At 39.8% G+C, this 23,156-nt stretch overlaps 1 protein-coding gene across 1 annotated transcript; it reads right to left on the bottom strand.

Moving 5' to 3' along the window:
- Positions 1 to 248: 248 nt before the first annotated feature.
- CALU (calumenin) lies at positions 249 to 23,156 on the bottom strand. The gene is made up of 7 exons (XM_052638768.1): positions 23,108 to 23,156; positions 15,453 to 15,684; positions 10,216 to 10,409; positions 6,325 to 6,491; positions 6,064 to 6,124; positions 4,069 to 4,268; positions 249 to 2,610 (listed from the first exon to the last, which is right to left on the bottom strand). Exons 2-7 carry the CDS (start codon positions 15,671 to 15,673, stop codon positions 2,506 to 2,508), a joined length of 948 nt encoding a protein of 315 aa, XP_052494728.1. The 5' UTR covers positions 15,674 to 15,684; positions 23,108 to 23,156; the 3' UTR covers positions 249 to 2,505.

Raw genomic sequence — 23,156 nt, 5'->3', positions numbered from 1 at the left:
TGAGCAGCTGGGCTCCTCTCCAGTTACTTGGCCTAAAAGAAGCCGAGAAAGGTTATGGCTGTATAAGGATGCTAAAGATTTTAGGAAGAGAAGAAAGAGTAACCAATTTGGGAGAAGGTAGCAACTTCTCTGGGTTGGGGTGGGGTAAACCTTCTAGGAGAGGTCCATTTTCTGTGACATTTTATAACCCCATAATTCTAAGCAAGAGTTCCATTTCTTAAGAAAATAAAGGACATACATACCCTTCAGTGAATGTAAACAGTTTTATTTAGAAACAGATAGGTACCTGTTTGCATTATAGAATATAAAACTTGGTTTACACTCTAAAAAATAATAACCAGTATCCAAATTCAAGACAGCTAGCATTCACAGAACACACAATGTGGGTGTGTAGCTACTGTTCACCAGCCTCAGGCTTGATTTAAACCAAAAAAAAAAAAAAAATCCAGGAGGGTCATTAGAGATTAGAGTACAAATGCTTATTGATGAGCACCCAGCATCCAGAAGTTGCTATCTTAGCAGATGGAGGTTTGCTTTCTAGGTGCATGACTTTAACGTGAGGCCTGGGTTCTCTGCACCTAGTGACCTGCGAGGCTCTCCTGCCACACAATTTGTGCTGTGCCCTCTCCAAGCCAGGGTTGGTGGCATTATTAATCATTCCTGGTCTTCTTAACAATTCAAATGGGGAATCTGGAAGGCAGAGAATCCCCATTTCCTTATACTGGGGTTCAAAGAATGTATCCACTCTCAAGAGCAAAGGCCAGGGTGAAGTTACATATCTGGCTTTTTACCAGGCCAAGTAGCCCACCTGAACATGATTATGGAAGACCTAGGTTCAGATTATAATAATCACCCAGCACCACCTGAATGTATTATCCAGAAAGATATATGAAATAATAAAGGTTATATATATATATATATATATATGTCTTAGTAACCTGAGGGCTAAAAACTTGGAATACATAATTCTTCTCAAAAGAGGTCCATGTGTATGAAAGGGACCAAAAAAGGGCAGTTTCTTGTTATGTAAAATATAGGTGAGTTGGGAACAGAGGTGGTTTCTTCAGCTCTTTCTACAATGTCCCTCTCTTTGATAAGGATTGGCAATGTTGATCCATGATAAACATTTTTTGGCAGCGGGGAGATGGGGACATAGGGAAGGATGAGTCAAAGGCAGGAAGGGTGAGCGACGGTCCTCAAACCAAAGAGCCCTCTCATCTCTGAGCCTTAGCTCAGCCTCCTCAGCTGACAGAGAAACAGGCCTGGTAGATAAGTGGTTAGCATTCTGAGGTATGAGGATCCCTGGTAAATTCAGCAGCATGTGGTTTTCAGAAATCAGCCCACAAGGTAAGAACACTGCAACCAAGCCCCTAACTAATACTGCTATTGAACCACTGTCCAAAAGAGAAAGGGAAGAAAATAATCCCCACCACAACAGGAGGTTCTAAGCTTTCATTTAAGGTGGTCCAAATCGTCTACTTTCTCTTTATCTTAGGGTTTCTTAAGAGAATCCTCATTCAGTGACCGTTTCTCTCATTAAAGGCACTTTCAATGACACGATTGGAAAGGAGCACATTTTGACAGCAGTGAAATCAAGATTAGTTCCTTGGAACACTTGGGGAAATAGGAACTGAATGGGGCACTGACTGATTGAATAAAGACAGGCTTGAGCACTTCAATAGATGCACACCCAGAAAAAAGCATGTGCCCTAAGAACACTTGGATTTTTTCTTTAGTTTTCCAGCTGTTTCTATTTATATCTCTGTAAAGAGATCACACTCACTACTTGATTGATATTCAAGACACTGGCCCCAACTTTTCCCACCACAGCTGTGCTTGACAAAATTAGCAAACAGCTAGTCCCACAGGGAAGAGGGGGGAAAAAAAGGATGAATGAAATCAAGTCGATTCAAGCTTTCTTATAACACAGGGATCTGTCCTTGCCCAGATAATGCTAGGACCTGGACATGAAGCAACTGAATGGAACATGTGGCCCCTACTACTTATGAAATATACTTTTCAATAGGCAAGTTTAAGTGTTATCTCTCTAAATATAAATTGTGGGGAATATTTCTTCCCTTTTCTCTCTCCTGAACATTTCTTATTGATCTCAGGCTTAAACTTAAGTCAAAATTATAAAAAATTACATGATAAGGGTGGAGAAAGAGTGAAGGGCTAATGTTTGCCTACAAGTGTGAGTTGAGGATGTTGATCCTTCATATCATACTCTCAACCAGAGAACAAATACAAAAATAAACACACGTTATACATAATACAAAGTGTAAATCTACAAACACAAGTGTACTAATTAGAGTTGTTCCTCAGAAGCACGGTTTCCCTCCTGTCCCTCAGAGAGGAGGAGGAATGGGGACGGGATCATTTCTGTTACAACTTTTCATGTCTTAAAAAGTTTGTAATAACAGTCTCAGTAGCGCAATTTCATGTGAAACCAGAAGCTGTAAAAATAAATTATTTTGAAGAAATGTGGGTTCCTCTGTCTGCAGCTCAGAACTCATCATGTCGTACTAAGGCCTCACCAAAATCTGTGGCCTGGCTGCCCACAAATAAATCATACTTGTCAACAATCTCCTCCTTGGTAAGCTTGCCATCCTAAAAGCAGAAAGAACAGTGAACTGAGGCAAAATAAAAGTTCCCATTTCAAATTCAGAAACACTGCTATCATACAATAGGGGATCTAAGAATTGCCAAGATTTAAGATTCTAATTCCCACTAAATTAAATGTGAACTCAGTACTCACGGCCCATCCCCAACACACACACACACGGAAGACAAGAGCAATTAATATATTTCCTTATCAAGAAAGCTAAAAGTATGAAAATAATACAGCTGAATAGGTCAACGCCAGCGGTACGGGTTTATTTCTTGGGGAGAAAATGCTCCCTTTTCAGCAAAATGTGGGACACCTCCTAGATATCGGTTAGAGATAGTTAACAAGAGCCAGGAAAAATACTTCAAAGTCAATCAAGTCACTGTCTAACAGGGACAATGAAATCTGTTACTATCAAGCATAGTTTTCAACTCCAAAATGCCCTAGCTACCAATCAGATTCCAGACAGAACCCCTAATGGAGGTCCAGATCTTATCTCAAGAATTAGCTAGGCCAGATTCCCAAGGGATGACTATATGAGTTTCCTTTCCTCATGTCTCAGCACCTGGCTACTGAAGAGACTGAGCAAGAACGCAAAACAGACCGACCCTTAAAAAGGCTCAACGATAAGAAACTACATAAAAACCAAACATTAATCTAAATAAAAGAAGATTCAGAATTCTAACCCCCCCATATTTAGACTGAGTTTCAGTCTGCTCTCAGTAGTAACACCACTCTTTCAATGAACCAAATGCCTTCTGAGATAACTGGTCAAGGACTGATGCTGAAGCTCCAATACTTTGACCACCTGATGTGAAGAACTGACTCATTGGAAAAGACCCTGATGCTAGGAAAGACTGAAGGCAGGAGGAGGAGATGACAGAGGATGAGATGGTTGGATGGCATCACTGACTTGATGGACGTTGAGTTTGGGCAAGCTCTGGGAATTGATGGACAGGGAAGCCTGACGTGCTCCAGTCCATGAGGTCGCAAACAGTCAGATACAACTGAGCGACTGAACTGAATTATAATAGAGAAAAGCTGATTTATAAGCTACAACAAGCATGCTTGATTTAAGAATGAAATAATCAGCTTTGAGTAGGCAAAGTGAGCCTGTAAAAGGTAAAAGAACAAAGGAAATAACAACAAAAAGGCAAAGAAAATTTCTTGGGGTTCCAAAGATAGTGGATGAGGCACGCTGGGCACAGGCTATATCCAGAGGCTCTTGCTGAGCCTTAAATTCCTCCAATGCTAAGAACACTGGGCAAAGGGATTTTTAAAATGAGGGAGCATAGAGCTAGTGCTGCCCTGTTAAGTTTCAGCTGCCAACTTTAGCTCCGTAGCAGACTTAGACTAATTAAAACCTTACATGCTCTATGTACGTTAATAGCATTTTTTAAGCAATCCCCTAGAGACAGACTTGGACCATTGCTAGATTGCTTGGGCCTGGTCAGACCTACCTTGTTTTGGTCTGATTCATAAACCAGGTGCCTGGCTTCTGCCTCAGCATGGTCATAATCTGAGGGGAGGATCCAGTCTTTGGTCTCCTCCTTATCCATCTTTCCATCACGGTTCTTATCTCGAAACTCAACAAACTGTTCTCTCTCCGTCTTGACCCACTCTGGCTCATCAGCATTTCCGTCGTGGCTGTACATATCACCTGTATGAACAGACATCCATACATAAGATGGCTATGTCTTCTCTCAAAGCTTGCCCCATGAAAATCTGATCTGACCTTTCTTCCTCACTCATTAGTTTGGAACCTCACAGAAGTTATAAGGGTATTTTAGGTTGGAGAGATCTTGTGAAGTAAGGCATTTTCCTGATGATCTTGCAAAAAGAATATTTCAAGCTATTGCTCTTGAGTGATATAAGCAAAGAGAACTGTTTTAAAAAAAGGCAGAAACTGGGATTTTCAGGTGGTCCAGTGGTTAGGAGTCCATCTACCAACGCAGGGGACACGGGTTTGACCCCTGGTCCAGGAAGATCCCATGTGCTACTATGGGGGAACTAAGCCTGAGAGCCGAACTGCTGAAGCCCGCTTGCCTAGAGCCCGTGCTCTGCAGTGGGAGAGGCCACCACACGCACTGCAACTAGAGCGGGCCTGCGTGCAGCAGCGAGGACTCAGCGCAGCCCTAAGCGTTTTTTAAAATGCAGAAACAAAGGCAGATGACTAGCGTCAAGAAAGGTAAAGACCAACTTTCATAAGACACCTATTCCCTGCGTTCCATTTCACTACAAGGCAGCTAATTAACCTGACCACTAGTTTTAGACAGATGTGGTTGTAAATCCTCAGGAAAACCTGAGAGATGTAAAAGTGTCTGTAAATGTGAACAATCAAACTGTCTACAACCAATGCCTAAAATATATCTCTTAAAATGATGGGCATTGTCTTATGCTACTTTCCATCACATGAACTGTGAAACAATTTGGTCAACTACTTGGTAAGAGGCAGCTCCTTTTTTTAAAGCAATGGGAAAATCTTGCAATTATTTTTGAGGATAATAAAAATAACTTTAGGGACTTCCCTGGTGGTCCAGTGGTTCAGATTCCACACTGTGGATGTAGGTTCAATCCCTGATTGGGGAACTAAGATTCCACACGCCAGCGGTGGCATGGCGAAAAAAAAAGAAAAAAGCTGCACTGGAGAGAAACTGCCTTGAAGGTATAGCATCTAAAATAAACAACTGGGAATTCCCTGGCAGTCCAGTGGTTAGGACTCCACATTTTCACTGCCAAGGGTGGGGTCTGATCCCTGGTTGGGGAACTAAGATCCCATAAACTGCATGGCATGGCCAAAAAAAGGACAAAAGGAAACAAATCAGAAAACCTCTACAGAAAATACAAACAGAATACAGTGAAAAGGAATGACGAAGAGGAACCAACAACTCCTGGTTGCTTACTCACCCAAGTGTCTCTCTTGTTCTGCTCCCTAGTTTCCCAATACCAGTCTAGGTTCCCTACAACTCCTCAGTGTCAATTCCATAGGGCATCTGGGATGCGCTATTTTAGTGCAGTCCACTACAGCAGCCACCGGCCACATCAGGCTATGAGGAGAGGAAATGTGGCTAGTCTAAACTGAGATGTGCTACAGTGTAAAATAAACTTTTGAAGACTCATGTGAAAAGAGAAAAAAAATAACCCTTCATAACGTGGAAATTATAGTATTTTGGAATGTTAGATTAAATAAAATACACATGTGAAGTAAATTCCATCTGTTTCTTTTCATTATTTTTGATGTGGCTAATAGAAAAGTTAAAATTACATTTGGGGCTCACATTCACATTTTGATTGGCCAGCGCTACTCAATACTTTATCATGACCCACTATTTCCCATGCTGGTCTGAGTTAATGATGTGCTAAGAGTTGACCCATGGGGCAGATTATTTTTATTGGTGGACATATCTTCCAAAGTTTCCCAGCTTCTAAGAAAAACAGACTAGAAACAGACTTACCAATATACTCTTCCAGATCAATGAAACCATCAGCATTCTTATCTATATCTTCCATAGTTTCCTAAACAGAAGAGAATTAGATCTCGTATCTGGATGAATTAGTTCAGGCAATTATTTAGGACAAGAAACTGTGCTTCATTAAAATAAACACACACATATATATGTGTTTATGTATATATATTAAAGTATGGTTAAACCATAGGAAAGAGTGTAAGCAACAAAAGGAGAAAGTTTCCACTGAGAATCCTCACTCTCACCCACCTGTACCACTATATCCTTCATGTAGTCATACTCCTCAGGGTGCAGAAAAGCTGTGAATTCCTCCTTTGTGGCAATGAGGTCTCCATCCTTGTCTGCCATTTTAAACCTCCGCTCATCTCTAACCATCATCTGTTTATAGTTAAATCCATCATCAGGGTCTGGATCATCTAGGAAACAAAAATTTAGGTCCAATCTTAAAAGACTTCTAGAAAACATGAAAATGTACGGAAATTAATTTCCAAGAACAATAAACCTAGCATGGAAGAATTAACTTGGTTACTCAGGGAAAACTACAGCAGTATGAAGACATTCAGTTTTGGTGATCAAAGACTACCAAGTCAGGTCTGAACTGAATGTAAATTCAGCATGGAACCCTGGCTTTTGGCCTATGTGATCCGTTACATAAATGCTTCACTGTTATCGATATCAAGGCTACTAGAGGGCTTCAGTTTTCTAGTTATATCCAAGGGGCAGCAGTGGCTCTAAAGTCACAGGGTCTGGGTTTGAATCCTAACTCTACTACTTCTTAGCCATATAACCTTGGACAAGTAACTTAACTGTGCTTCAATTTACTCATCTGTAGAATATAGACAGTAATAGAGTTGGCCTCACAGGATTGTTACGATGTTAAACAAGCAAATAAATAGAAGTTAAGTGCCTCGAACACCGCTTGACACAGAGTTGGCTTTCAATACATGTTAACTATTGCTATGTTTATGAAACATTATTTAAACATTTATTAAACATTAGGCTCTCATTAGGAAGCCAGATATCAAAGGCCTTCTTTCCCATTATAGGCCATTTGGATTCAATACCAGAACAGCACCACTCTGAAAGGTCACATTTTAGTTTCTTTGGTCAATTCAGAAATATACCATGAGACACAAGTTCTGTTCACTACCCCCACTTCCTCCATTTTTATAAAATTCTAGAAAATGCAAACAAATCAAGTTACAGAGAACAGATCAGTGGATGCCATGGGACAGGGCACGAGGAAGGTGAGGACTATAATGGGACCAAGGAAGCTTTTGGGGGTGATGGAAATATTTAATTACAGTGAGGGGCTCACTGATGCATACACATATGGCAAAACTCATCAATTGTGCATTTTAAATATGTGCAGTGCGATAAACTGTATGTCAATTATACTTCAACAAATCTGTTACAGAAGACAAATATTAGATTACAACCAAACTGAATTTGGACCTATCTGTTAGGATGTTGAACTGCACAAGCAGTAGTTATTGTGGCTCAGCTGGTAAAGAATCTGCCTGCAATGAGGGAGACCTGGGTTCGATTCCTGGATTGGGAAGATGCCCGGGAGAAGGTAAAGGCTACCCATGCCAGTATTCTGGCCTGGAGAATTCCATGGACTGTGTAGTCCTTGGGGTTGCAAAGAGTCGGACACGACTGAGTGACTTTCACTTCACTTCATAAGAATCTAGAAAAATGAACTTTAAATTGAAAAAAGTGAAGGAGCTCATGGCAAAAAAGGGGGAAAAACAAAAACTTTTCCATCTGAGTTGCTATATGGACCAAAATAAGGTAACATGTGAAGATATTTTGAAAAGTAAAAGTCACCACATTAAAGGTAAGAAACGATTGTTCCCAAAACATATTGATCAAATAAAAAAAGATATAGCACTAGTTTTTATTAACAAACAAACAAACCCACAGGGCCCCTTAACTAACACTACACTACTGAGTTTCGATATTGTAGTTCAATCTTTCCATACTTTAAGTATGGTCAAAAACAACAACAATAAACTACTGCTCTATTTTGAGTTGAGCAACTTGAAGCTTCATTCTTTGATGAGGGTCAAAATTCAGTAAGACAGTTTACTGATTAAACTGGGGCTTTGGGGACCCTATGTATATACTTAAAGCCATAATAGATTAGAGACTGAGAATTTAAGGAAAATACTACCTCACTTAGATACTAAGTCATTTCTTCTAAACAAATAATCAGTACAAACTATGTAACATAAGATAACAGAAAGCAACTTACATATTAAGAGTAGATTCTTAACTGAGAGCCCTTCTTTCCTTAGGTAAAACTTGGTGACTAGGATCACATACACATATATAAGGATGAAGAAGAAAGCTACAGAACTGTATTTAATGACTAAACTCGCATGCCTATCATCACTGCTCAGAGTGCCCTATCTATCCTAAGCACGAGTTTACTGGGCCAGCTGGCTTGCACACAGTGAAGGGTAGGCTCGTGATCTAGTTTTGGTTTTGGTATAGGCAGCACAGATCTTAGTATCTCATATTTTACTTGTGGCAGAGATGGGGTTAACGTCCCTTTTGTGGAAAGCAGATATTAAGACAGACCCTAATTAGAAGCTAAGATGATTTGTACCTTAACTCAACTGAGTCAAGAACACATTTTCACAAAAAACTCCTCAGCACTTTTGGAAGGCGCCTCCTTACCCCAGCATTGTCCACCCCTAGGCCGCCAGAGAAAGATGCCTTATAAAGACATTGTTTCTCTAGCCAGTGCTTCAGCTTATGCAGAGTTTCAAGTCAGTAGAAATACTCATTACATTGAATCACTGGCCCTGTGAGGTAACAAAGCTCTCAACAGATTTGTATGCACATAATCATAAAAAGAGTTTAAAACTCCTTCTGGACAGTAAGTGCCTAGGTCTGAGCTGAGATTTATTAACACATCATTCTGTTGAGATCACCAATAGCCTAACCAGTGCTTTGTATTTATAATTAATCCCAAACACATCAGGAAGCTCTGGGTCTCAGCCAGAGAGCAAGAAGCATGGTTGTCTCTCTATCTGCACTGACTTTTTGATACACGTGTTCTTAATTGGGAGAAGGATATGTTTGGTTCTTGGCTAAGTGTCAAGCATGAGAGAGGTGGCCGCTCTTGTCTCAGGAATGAGAACAAGCCCCATACAGAAATAAAAATCTGTTCACCAGAAATGCATGCAGTCCTGTAATTAACATGGACAGCTGGTTATCCAATGGGGGAAACAGACCATCATACATTCATTGCCTGTTAGTCAGTGATGGAGAACGCCTGCTTTCACCCAGAAATTTATTTAATTTCCAGAGTAAAAATGCAAGAAGTAACATTTATACATTCTTGTCTCACCTCAAACTGTGACCACGTACAAAAGAGGAATATCACTAACAAAAACACTCTAAGTCATCAACTCGGTAAGATCGCCACCTAGCATTTAACAGCAGGCAAGTGAAATAAGTAAAAGAAAATTACTAACAGGTGGCCCAAGCATACAAGCTACCAAATCAACAAAAAGCAATCAAAGTCACATTGATTTGCCTCGAAGCATTTGCAAAGCAGGCTAATAAACTCATGTGTCAGAGAAAACAAATGGGAAATACTCATTTCTAAACTTCAGTAAGCAGACATATTGAAATAGTTAAATTTCATCAAGGAAAGCCATTAGACTTGACCTTTATTTTAGCAAGGCAAGACAGTAATTTTCCTCCTATTCTCACCAGTTACAAAGAAATCTAATTTGGTTTAAATTTCAGGTCCAACGCTTTAATGTGACCATGTCAAGAGACATCTCAAAGCCTCCTGCTTTGCATTGTTGGTACAATGCAGCCTTTTGAACGAGAATTTACTCCAAAAATGGTCTCTTTGAGGGATGACAGCAAGAAAAAAATGGGGAAATACATCTGAAATGCTAAAAGATGTAAAAGATGTCAGACCTTAGAAAACCAAAATAAAACAAATTTTTAAAAATACATAATATACAAATTCAAAGTTAATAAAGTGAAGGAGAATCAGCACAGCATCAAACTATCTAAGATAAGTGTGATTTCTTCCTTTCCTTCACTGCTTGACCCATTTGTTTCTTTGACTCAAGACCATGGTCTCCACCAGGCTGACACCTTGCCCCTTACCCAGGTAAGTGCCATAAGTCACGTTTCTGTACTCATCCCAGGAGATTAAGCCGTCTTGATTCAAATCAAACTCCTGCCATTGGTTTTCAACATTGTCATATATGTATTTCTTCTGGGCGTGCTTAATCCAGGATTTCAGCTCCCCCTCCGTCACAAACCCATCTTTATCCGCGTCTATTTTATCTACAATCATTCTACAAGACAAAACAGTTACGTTTCAAGGTGCCGGCTCCACAAGGCTTTTTCCCCCAGAGAGTAGGGACCTACCTAAAACGTAGCCGTAGGTGGCATTTTTATACTCCTCCCAGGAAACGAGGCCGTCCTCATTGAGGTCATGCCCCTTCCACTGCCGCTCTACGTCCTCGTAAATCCAGCGCTTTTGTGCAAATTTAATCCAGTCTTTGAGCTCATCCACAGTGACAAACCCGTCCTTGTCGCCATCTATTTTACTTACAATCTTTCTGTAGAAAATGCAGAGAAATCCAGCAAGAAGTTAAAAGGACACAAAGCTCTGGACTTAGCCAGATGTGTGCTATGGCCACGGGTGTTGCCCAGGGCTAAAGGATGGAAATAAAAATGGTCTCCAAAACAAAACTGCCAGATGGGCAACTGAAAATTTTTCTCTTGAGTGCCTGCTGCTGGTCTGAAATGAGTCATCCAGATAAGACAAGCACAGTCCATGGATGGTGTACTTGGAACCAAAAGCAAACTATGGACTATCCCTAAGAGGCAGGTCTCAGCCAGTGGTCAGAATTTGGGAGTGAATATCCTTTCCTATCTGGGTTCTTCACTCTTAGTATCAAACAACATGCAAATTTTTATATTTGTTCTTTATTGCTCTTAGGAGAATCTCTATTTCTGGGTAAATAATCACAACCACTGACTTGGTTTTCTAAAAATTCAAAAACTGTAACCAGATTTTTTTTAAAAAACCAAAATGCCTTTGCTAAAAATATAAAGGTATCAAAAATAGTTCCAGGATCACTTATACCTGAAGTCAAGATTTTTCTTTTAAACCCCAAAATAGGTACAGGGACATAAGCATGCTTATACATAAAAAAAAAAAAAAAAAAGGCTAGCAGTTATTACAGACTATATTGAATTGGATTTTTACATATAACCACAAAAACAGAGAGCTCTGAAGAAGTAATGTGGTAAGAATGTACATCCTTGATTATGAGAATGTTAATAAGCTGAGAGGGTTAGGGTGCAGATGATAAACCAAACTACAAGGCTAAAGAATGAATATACTTTGCTCTTCATAAGCTTCTTTCTTCCAGCAATGTCATACTAATAACAAGACATTTTTAAAAGACTTAAGGACTTCAAAATATGTGCATGATATGAAAACTTCTGTTTAACGGTGCAACTGCTTACTTATAGAAGCTAAGACTGCCTATGTAAAGTCACAAGAATATTTTTTTTTTACAGTTTTACACACCAATTATTTAATGGCCTAAGAGTAGTAATATTCACTGACTACATTCTTTAAGAGAGCCAGGAAAAGATCATGTAAACACCCCTTGGCCCTTTGTAGGGAGGATCAAGTCACAAGAACTTTAAATCAAAACTTCTAATGGAATTGACACAGAAGTCCACTATGCACACTTATTTCATCACATGGAATATTTTAGAAAGAATTCAAGGGTCAAGAATTAATAATTTTTCTACTGTTAAAAAAAAAAAAACTTCTATTGGAACTGAAATCTTGGCATACCCCTATGCTCTGTTATTTGCAGGATTGAAAAAGACTGTCTTTTGGTAGCTTATGTCGTTTCCCAATCTGTATTCTTATGAATACAACATTGGAAAGTGATTAGAATCAGAGAATATAAGAGACACAAATTCACCTTGATATTGATTGATATGCTTTTAGCCATGATTGTCTATTACTTAAATCCTATAATTAACAAGCATTTTCCTTCAGAGAATCTTATAGTTTTTACTCTAAAATATTTTTTTAAAAAGGTAAAACAGTAAGTAAGTGTTAGTCACTCAGTTTTGTCTGACTCATTGCAACCCCATGGACTGTAGCTTGCCAGTCTCCTCCATCCATGGGATTCTCCAGTGGACTGTCATTCCCTTCTTCAGGGGATCTTCCCGACCCAAGGATCAAACCTGGGTCTCCTGCATTGCAGGCAGACTATGGTTTGAGCTACCAGGGAAGCCCCCTAAAATAGTAAGAAGTCACCTCAAATACCCTTCTGTATCTACACGGACATGGGACAAAAATTTTTTTGCAACGTGAATCTGTAGAATCTTGACAATACCAATAAATTAGCTTTTCTTACTTTTGGGGGGCTGTGCTGTGCAGCACGAGAGGTCTGAGTTCCCTGACCAGGAACAGAACCCATGCCCCCTGCACTGGAGTGCAGCATCTTAACCACTGGACCGCCAGGGAAGCCCCAACAGATTAAGTTTTACCTGTTCAAAAACCTCTACATTATCTATAATAGAATCCAGTTTGTGTCTGAAAGGCATTGGCTACCAAGAGTTCCACTGTACTGTTAAGAGAAAAAAGGCAGTTCTCTTATTGCCAAAAGAAAATTTTAAACTATTATTAGTAGCCTAAAGAGAAGCATCACTTAGATAAAAAAGGCATATGACTCTTTTAAGATGGGCTTTTCCTAATGAAGTTGGCTGAATGCTATTCTATTCATCCCAATAGAAATATCCCAAATGGTTCAATTCAGACATTAGCAAACTTTTTCTGAAAAAGTCAGATAAATATTTTTCACTTTGTGGGCCACATATCATCTGTCACATATCTTAAAAACAACAGTAAAAATAACCACGCAACCATTTAAAAATAAAAAAGCCATCCTTATCTTTCTAGTTAACCAGCCTACAGGCAGTTGTCAAAGTACACTGGAAGTGGGCATGGCCTATTTTTGGCATGAAGCTCTAACCTCTGATCTTTAAAAGCCCATGTTAATTTATAAAGCTAATGGTATTGTATTTCTATGACACTGGAGAACCCTACAAACGCATGATGCCACTAAATAAGCATTTACTCTAGGATAGACACAATGCACTTAAGTGGATATTATGTCATTTCTAAGAGGTGACATATGCCTCTACATTTCAAAAGGCGTAAAGCCAAATCCTTTGGCTTTTTAAGAACCTGGGTCAATAAAAGGATTCCAGGAGGGTTCAAAATATTCCAGAAATTTTCAGCATGCAAAATTGTACATATATTCATATACTTGCACTTTAGCTTTCATTAGACTGCCAAAGGGATTGGGCCTGTGACCCAAAAAAGGATGATGAACCACTCTACTTCATTTCTATATCAAAATAAGTGAAAATTTTACTAAGGGCCACCACCTCAAATTGGATAAATCATCATGTGAAGGACACATAAATGAAAATTAAGTATATTTAGACTGCTTAGGGGTGGGGTAAAGTTGAAAATACACAAGGAAAAAATGTTCTATTTGATTATTCATAAGAAAAAGAAACTAAAACCTGGATGTTAAAATTGTTTTTAAGTGCTTCCTGTAGCTTTTTAGATATTATTACTAAAGATTTAAAAATAGTAGTGCATTTTTGCAACTAGAGGTATAAACAATGATCTTATTTCCTAATAATTACTGGCCTCCTAGATAGATGGAAAGGGCAAACTGTCGTACCCAACCTCTGGTGTACAGTCACATACCAATGTTCAAAAATGCCATAGTAAGCTAATTTAAAAGAAAAAAAAGTTCACTTGGAATTCTTGCTTTCAACAGTATATCACCTTATTAATGGGCTATTTGTTATTATCTCCACATGTGGGAGAAGCAAACCGGACTTGGTTCATTCACACATTCCAGGAAAAACATCATTTTAACCATCTTATTCTTATCAAATATGGAGTCTGTGCACATGTTGAACTTTTGATATTTACTGAGGACTAAAAGAAACGTTTTTTTTGTCTACTGAAGGCTGTTAGCAGAGCAATTCCAATACCTTCACAGGGCCAGAACACCGACTGACACCAAGCCTAGAGGCCCTTTGTTATTTGACAGTAATTCTGCAGAGATGTGTGCAGACCAAAATCTAGGCTGGACATGCATGTTATTAACAGGCAAGACATGAAGACTGAGAACACCCTCATGCACCCCTATTTTCAGCTTGGAATGTTAGCACAGTTAGGAGATTAAAAGTGAGCACAGTCCTTCAAAGTTAAAACACAACCTAACAGAAGACTATCTCTGATGCGCTTGTTTTCTCTATTTTCAATGTTTTGGGAAAGTTTCTCATTCTACACGGCAAAATCTTTTGATTATTTCTGTCAGTGTTTAAGAATACTGTATCCTTCAGTTGGCAGATAACTCACTGAAAGAATAAATTTATTTTAAAGTACCACTCAAAGCAAACCCAAAATGTCTTCTAATCACAGCACTATCCGTGGGGAAAATATTTCTGGAAATCCCTGTGGGGTATAACTTTTCCAACAACTCTGTTAAATTTAGTTCAGAAAGCTACACAGATGGTCACTATTCATTGAGGAGAAAATGTTCACCAATTAACCTGCATTTCCTTAAAAGGCAAGCCTTTGAAAGAATTAAAAAAGACATTCTCAGACCCTTGGAAATAATCAGCTGGAATTCTACCCCATCAACTATTTAGGTAAAAAGATGCCTTCAGAGACAGCCACAGAACCTGACTATGGCCCAGCTGTTTACTCCAAGAGCCAACACATACTCTGACATTAAGAGCACAGCTTAATACAACCTTGTGAAAGCCAAGGTTGATTTGGTTTTGCTTTTAATTAAGCAAATAACTGAGAATGAACCAAAGAGGGTGAAGGACAACCTTGGAAATCATAAACTACAGAAATTAGTCAGTCCAGGGGTCTAATTTGCAGTTTCTTATCCACTCAAAAACTTGGCATGGTCAACAACAAAGAGGTCACAGACTGTTTTTAAAAATTAAAAGCAACAGTGTTGAGAAAATTCCCATGTGATGTTCCTTTGGGATCAAGATGATGTGGTTTAAGCTGAGTCCTACAGTATCTGGCACTTTAATGCATAAATGACTTTGTTTTGTAGAATGAGGTAAAAACTGTCATTCAATGGAGAAATGAGGAAAGAGATTAAATTTTAGCGGTAGCAATTCTGTGGTTAGCTTTCAGCAGATGTAGTTCAGTACAGCTTTACTGGGTGACTGAGATAGAAGAGAAAAAAAAGAATGAGTTGATTTATAAAGAAAGGTCATTATTCTAACTAGCCCCCTGAGAGCTGGCACCTTACCCAAGTCTTTCCTTGCTCTCTTCTGGCGTCAGCTGATCAAAGGTTTTTGCTTCTTCAGCACCCAAGAAGGCGTCGTGGTCATAATCAAAACTCTGAGCATCATTGTGAACTTTGTCACTGAGCTGAGGCTCATGGTGTACACGGTCCTTCTTTTCTGTGGGCTTGCTCAAGGCAACGGCCGTGCACAGGGACAGGCACGTAAGAAACTGTCGCAGGTCCATGATAATCAGATCTTAAAGAAGAAAGAAAAGTAGTTCACTCAGCATGCTTAAGAATTAAACAGGAGATTAAAAGCTCAGACCCAGGAAAATTATCAATTTGACATTATCCTAAATACAATTATTTAACCCATAAAAAAGTATGCTAGAATATGAGACTTTCTAGTTTTACTCTGAGAAATTTTCACCACTTTCCTTCATCTGATTGTAGGCTGACAAGGAATTATAGGAACAAGGAATTACAAGGAACATCCATCTTATAAGTAGTCTCCCTTTATGCAGACACAGAAAACGAACCTATGGACACAGAGGGGACGTGACTGAGCACGCATGCATGCACATGCTTCTGAAAGCTTATCAGCGTTTTTGCATGCTATTCCATCAAAACACCCAAATTCATATACAAAGATGCTCTAATCGATGATGATATTTTATGGTTAAAAAATGAAAAATGAACTAAATCAAAGAATTAGTAAATACGTATTAAACCACCACTACCACCACAAAGTAGGTATAGTGACTGTCACATTCCAGCAAAGTCTATGAAAACAACAAAAGCATGTTGCAAAACAATGTCAAGATCTCATTCATAGAAAAAGCAAACATCAACTAACCTCTCCAGGTTGCTTATATTTGTATAAAATATAACATATATGCACGAAAATGGTGTGGAAGGATAAACATCTATCTATAAATAGCAACAACGCCCTAGGCTGAAGAAGAGATGGCAGTGGGGTGGTGAGGCTGGGATGGAGTGAATTTTAATACTGTGCTCTGTTGTGCTATCTTCCTTTTTCTAAATGAGTACATTACCTTTCTGTGTGTACTTTTTAAACAATATGATAAAAATTATTTTCATTGTTAGGTAGCATACATTTTCAAGCCACTTCTCCCGAGTGGAAAAGGAGACATATTTATTCTTAAGGAAAAAACACATAATTATTCCTAAGACACAAATGCTATTTTTCAAGTAAAATAACACTGCCCAAGGAGAAAAACACTCCAGGCTACTTCAATAATTGAACTAATCAATCAGATCAGTGGAACAGTAGAGAGAAAATCAGATTTAGTGGCTCTCTCAAACGTCACAGTGAGTATCTCTTTATTTTAGGACAAAATGAAAGTTTCACTGCAAACTACAAATAATTCTTTAGATAAATAGAATTCTTTAGAGATAAGGAATGAGTTTTATGCTGTTATTCTGTGACATATTCAAATGATAGCTATGATGTTAAAGGCTTACAGAATCAAGTAAAAATCAAGAGTCATAATAACAGTATCTTCCTTATGCCTATTAACAAAGTGACCTCACATTTAGGAAAATTTTATTAATTACTAATTACATCCCCAAAATAACAGCCTACCAACTCTTGCATAATACCCTGACAGCTTTTGCAAACCGCCATTGTTATAATATAAATTAATGCTTAAACCTGGGAACACTATCAGGGCCTGGGAGGGATACTGTGTAAAGTTTTGATACTGTGTAACATACAGAAATATAACAGATTGACTCATTGGGATTTAGAGGGAAAACTACATTTAAGATTGAGACTTAACATCCTGATACAGTGATAAAAAGAATGTCAGCATAAAAGCCAAATGATTCAGCTTTATCATTTATCCATCTCTCTATCCTTTCCCTTCACAATTAAACTCAATCCTGCCCCTCTACAGGTTCCTTCATTCTGTCAATCAATACTTCTCAGGTCTTCTTAATCCAAAATCAGTCTTTCTCACACCGCATATTACTTCAAGCGTGCTCTTCCCTGTTCCTTCACTCACACGGTGTCCAGAAACTCATCTCTGTTTCCAAACCACCTACTGTCTCCCTGCAATCTGGGTTTCTACCGACTACTCAAAGTACCTAAAAACATCACCAAGGACTACCTACCAGACAAAGCAATGGTTTCACCTTCATCTCTCTGCAGTGGGCAATGAAAAATCTGTACTTTAGTAGATATTTAAAAATATACTTTTCATGACCACGTATATCAACTCCTGGCTGTTCGTGCTTGTGCTTAGTAGAGTTTGACTCTGCCAGTAATGTTTGACTCTCATGGACTATAGCCCACCAGGCTCCTCTGTCCATGGAATTTTCCAGGCAAGAATAATGGAATGGGTTGCCATTTCCTCCTCCAGGGGATCTTCCCAAATCAGGGACTGAACCTGTGTCTCTTCCGTCTCAGGCATTGGCAGGTGGGTTTGTTACCACTAGTGCCACCGAGGAAGCCCCCTTGGCTTTTAGAAACTTTTAACAAAAGGGCTCTTGTTTTATGAATACAGACACTAAAAAAGACTACCAAATGTATTTAAATCCATACATATAAAAACGTCCATTAGAAACAAAGGGTATCTCCCAAGACAAAGGACATATAATGTGGAAAGATGTGAAGAAAGTATAGAACAACTTATACAAGGCTCCTGAAGAACTACATCAGCACAGTTATTTCTGAGGCATCTTTCTCTTTTCAACCAAACTGAAACCAAGTAATAGAAAGCTAACAGACCCTTTTTTCTCCATCACGAGAGCTTGCTTGTATGGCTTTTTACTGCATGATCTAGATGGGCCTGACCAGAGGTTTATCAATTTTGTCTACCCTTTCAAAGAATAGGGGGAAAAAAAAAAGGCTTTTGGTTTTTTCTATTTTTCAATCTCTACTGCCTCTGATCTTTATTATATCCTTCCTTTTGCTGACTCTACCCATCCTCCCTGGTAGCTCAGATGGTAAAGAAGCATCTGCTTGCAATGCGGGAGACACAGGTTCAATCCCTGGGTCAGGGAAGATCCCCTGGAGAAGGGAATGGCAATCCACTTCAGTATACTTGCCTGGAGAACCCCAAGGACAGACCATGCGGTTGCAAAGAGTCAGACACGACAGAGCGACTAACACTTTCTTTCTTCGCTGACTTTAGCTTTTGTTTTTCTTCTAATTTATCTTAGGTGGTAGGTTAGGTTGTTTCAGATTTTTCTTGTTTTTTCTTTTCTGAGAAAGGACTGTAGACATGATCTAAAGGTAAATCAATGGTTGTGAAAAATCCATCTTCCCACTTCCCTTTTTCAAATGACTCATAAGTTTCTCTCATTCAAATTCTGCCCCTCCCTCACCAAGGGTAACATTTAATTGTTGATACTGTTCAGTTGCTAAGTCATGTCTGACTACATTTAATTATTTTCTTAAAAGAAAAACAAAACCAGAAAACCAGACCTGCACTGTCCAGGATGAGAGCTACATGTGGCTACCAAACACTTGAAACATGGCTAGTGTGAATTAAGGATGTGGTATGTTATACTTTATGATAAAAGAATGGTACTTTTGTATGTACTGGATTAAATAAATTATTTAAATTAATTTCACATGCTTTATTAACAAATGTTCAGTCGCCGAGTCATGTCTGACTCTTTGTGACCCTGTGGACTGTAGCCCACCAGGCTCCTCTGTCCACGGGATTTTCCAGGCAGCAATACTGGAGTGGGTTACCATTTCCTCCTCCAGAGGAATCTTTCCAACCCAGGGATGGAACCCACGTCTCTTGCATTGGCAGGCAGATTCTTTACCGCTATGCCACCTGGGAAGCCCCTTGTTTTAAATATTCACTTAAAAAAAAAAAAAAAAATCCCCCTCCCCGCCCCCCACAAGCAGGAATCGGACTGGGGACTGAACTCATGCCCCCTGGCAGTGGAAGTGCAGAATCGTAATCACCGGACCACCAGGGAATTCCCTCACCTGTAAATTTAAGATTACATATGTGGCTTGTATTATATTTCTATTTCATTGTGCCATGTTAGAGACATAAATAAAGGGCTAGAACAGAAAACGTATTAAGTTACTACCATACTTTTCCACTATGTCAGCCATAATGGTTTCCTACAAAGTTATTTTCACGACTTGTTCCAGTAAATTTATAAGGAGAGAGAGGCAATAGCATAAACTTGAATTTCTTTCAGTAACAATGATAGCCCTAAGAATCAGTTTTACCCATTCAAAAAAATTTTTGGAAGCTTTAAATTCTTGCCATTTCTCCTTTTCTTCCCAGTCATTTTTAATAAAAATGCACTGGTCATAGAACAGTTAAAATTAAGTTGATTCAGGGAAATTTAGAGGTTTGGATTAAATTCAGCTTCTCAAGAACATTAACAATGAGTGACCCCACAGTTATTCTAGTTAACCAAAGACCCATTGCTCAGTGTTAACAGTGGGAAAAATGGGCGTGGTGGTAGAATTCCAGATGTGTGAGTTGGATATGGAGGGGGGGGGAGGCATTCCTCTATAGTGCAGCAAAATCGGAATCTCAATGCTTAAGTGTCTACTTCAATTGGGAATTGAGGGCAAGGGTCTGATAGTAATTTAACAATACTAGAGTTCTTGTTATAAGGTCTAGGAATTAAAGCCACCTGGGGATCTACCTGACATTCTTCACTTCCAGACTTTAGTACCACCAATGGATCATACTAAGGTAATAACTTCACCCTTCATGATTTGATGAGAGTTATAATAATGACAAACCATTTATTCAGCATTTCTCTAGCAATCAATGGAACAAACTGTTCATTAATACATTCTAATTAAATCATTTGTGTGACTGAGGGTATACATTTATAAGCTAGCCAAGTATATAAAAGTGCAAAATTTGGCTGTAGGAGAAAAGCTTTGAAATGGCTACTACTTAGGTTTCATTAATTCTATAACCAAAGCAACCCAGTGCAAACTTAAAATTTTTCTTGCTGCAGGAAATTTCCTTAAAAAATAAATTCGAGAAACCCTGGGAGAATGAAGGTTTCCTTTTGGCTGATGAAACTTCAATAAATTATTAACTGCCAAAGGAAAGCTATGTAAAATGTAGGGGCAAGAGTTTTGGTTTCTAGTTGTAATTTTGTTGTGCATATGTAACAGGAACAAAATTCTTGGGAATTTGGTAGTTATTTTAGCTCAACCTTCCTTTAGTGCCAGATGTAAATAAACAATTTAAAATCCTAGATGAAACGACCTATCTACTATGATCACTCCAGCTTCAAGTGGTCTGTATACATTCCTCTAAAGAACTTTATAGAACTTGTTTGTACCACTCCACAATAATGATCATAGGTTATCTCAAGTTGTCTCCTTAGCTCCTCTATAGATGTACTTTAGGAAGGCAGGGATCTCAGCTAAATATAAATTAATACTCATCTATAATCCCTGCAGTCCATGGGGTTGCTAAGAGTCGGACACGACTGAGCGACTTCACTTTCACTTTTCTTCATTGGAGAAGGAAATGGCAACCCACTCCAGTGTTCTTGCCTGGAGAATCCCAGGGACAGGGGAGCCTGGTGGGCTGCCGTCTATGGCGTCGCACAGGGTCTGACACGGTCGGACATGACTGAAGCGACTTAGCAGCAGCAGCAGCAGCAGCATAATCCCTAACGGACTTCCCTGTGGCTCAGTAGTGAAGAATCTGCCTGCCGATGCAGGAGTTGCTGGTTTGATCCCTGCGTCGGGAAGATTCCTTGCAGAAGGAAAGGGCAACCCACTCTAGAATTCTTGAGTGGAAAATTCCAAGGACAGAGGAGCCTGGTGGGATACAGCCCATAGAGTTGAAAAGAGTCGGACATGACTGACTGAGCATCCATCCTCGTAGTCTCTAACACCGTGTCTTGTGCTTTTTGTATAGTAACACATTTTCTTGCATTAGTTGGACTGTACTTGGCAACAATATAGCTCCTGCCTGCCACCAGTGCTCCCCATCCCCCAGTTCCCCTTACTGGATGCGGTCATCAGCCAGCAACAAAAAAAGTGCTATTTCAGCTGTCTTAACTCTAATACATAAATTACAACATCAACAACAACCATATTTAAGAGTTCATAGAAAGACTGGAACTAGGACCTTATGGCCTAGCACGCATCTCCAGTGGCTATTCCTGGCTACCCCTCTGTGCTTCCAACACCCCTGGCACAACCAGAGGAAATGCATGTGCCACACACAGAGGAAAACGTGTGTTAAAATCAAAGAACTGATCTCTCGTACTGATGCAATATACAGAAAATGCCCTGAGTATCTTTTGACAGATCACTGGATAAATGCAGGCAAGTGATTACATTAACAGTGCTGATTATAAGTTTACTAGCCATTCAGGCATACTTGATCATTCCTTGTTAGCTCGTGTTTCTCCTAGTGATTCTCAAAACAGTCCTGCTGGATATCCCTGAATCCCTGTAAATCTCAGATTTAGGCCAAGATACACAAACTCATCTTCACTCCACACAAATACAATTTGCAGGTTATGTGTGGAGCCGCAATAGTACTAGATATACATAAATTCTTCAGCGATGACCATCGTTTGGTCCTTGGTTAACTAAATCTATCAAACGAAGTCAAATGTGCATGTGCCTTGTGTCAAGTTCCATTCTATAGCAAAAAAATAAGTTATCAGAAATCCTATGGTTCTCTACCTCTCAGCTACGAAAACAAATCATAAAAAACCTTATTTCCAACTCATGCGTATTTTATGGTTCATGCCAGGAAGTGACTGCAATTCAATTCTCAAGGACATTATTCTGGGACTTTATACACTTAGGACTTCAGATCAAAACTCCTACTAAAGTTTTAGCAGGGGATCCAGGGAGCTTTTTGCCTTGAAGCAAAAGCACCTTTTGGAACTGAAAATCACTCGACTCGATCAGGGCAGCTGTAGGGAATTAAGTTTACTTATGAACTCAGCATGCTAAAAATCACAACTAGAATCTGGGGCTAGAAGCAACAAAACCATGTAATAATACAGTACCTTATTGGAGTTTTTTAAAACTATTTTCCATCGGTGACCGAGGCATGCAGCCAAACATGCTAGAGATATTCGTCTCTTCTTTAAAATTATAGACAACTTTCTTTAAAAAAGCACATAAGGTCTGCATGCTTTCTTCCCCCCCTCGTTTCTACACCCTCCAAGTCAGCGAACACGACTTTCTTGGCAGATGCAGATGTCCTCTCGGGATGTGGCCTTGGGGCGGAGCTGGCGGACACAAGCAGGCCCAAGCGTGGGAAGTGGCACGGAGCTGTAACAATAACGCTATATCTGACTGCCCTCCGACCTTCAGGAGACAAACAAGCGTGACCCTTTAGGATGAGAGACCTGGTGACTGGCGGGGCCCACAGCCAGAGGACGTGGCAAGCAAGGAACAAAACAGTACCCCCACAAGACGCAGAGCGGGGAGCCGGAGCTCTCAGGGCCCCAGGCCCCTTCCCAGAGCGCGCGGGAAGGCGAGCGGCGGCCTCCAATCCAGGCTGCACGCCGAGGGCCGGGCAGTCACGAGCAGTGTCAGGCCCCAGAACCACAAGAGGGCAGAAACGGGGACCCTGAGCCAAAGAAGCCCTGCCGCGCCGGGAGCGAGGCCCAGAAGACAGAAAGAAAGTGAAAAGGGAGGCGGCGGCGGCGGAGGTACAGTGCACCGTGGTACCTACCTCTCTCCGTCGCACCCAATGCCCAGGCTGCCGCTGCCGCCGCTCTCCC

The sequence above is a fragment of the Budorcas taxicolor genome, chromosome 4 (genome assembly GCF_023091745.1).
Source record: "Budorcas taxicolor isolate Tak-1 chromosome 4, Takin1.1, whole genome shotgun sequence".
Lineage (NCBI taxonomy): Eukaryota > Metazoa > Chordata > Mammalia > Artiodactyla > Bovidae > Budorcas > Budorcas taxicolor.
Note: the sequence above shows the minus strand (reverse complement) of the source record. Positions and strands in the feature narration are given on the sequence as shown.

Coding starts and splice junctions, on each gene's coding strand:
- CALU (XM_052638768.1), bottom strand. CDS start 15,673: ATGGACCTGCGACAGTTTCTTACGTGCCTGTCCCTGTGCACGGCCGTT. Junction 10,410..15,452: donor GAGAGCAAGGAAAGACTTGG/GTAAGGTGCCAG, acceptor TTTGTCTTGTAG/AATGATTGTAGATAAAATAG. Junction 6,492..10,215: donor GACTTATGGCACTTACCTGG/GTAAGGGGCAAG, acceptor TTTGTTTCCTAG/ATGATCCAGACCCTGATGAT.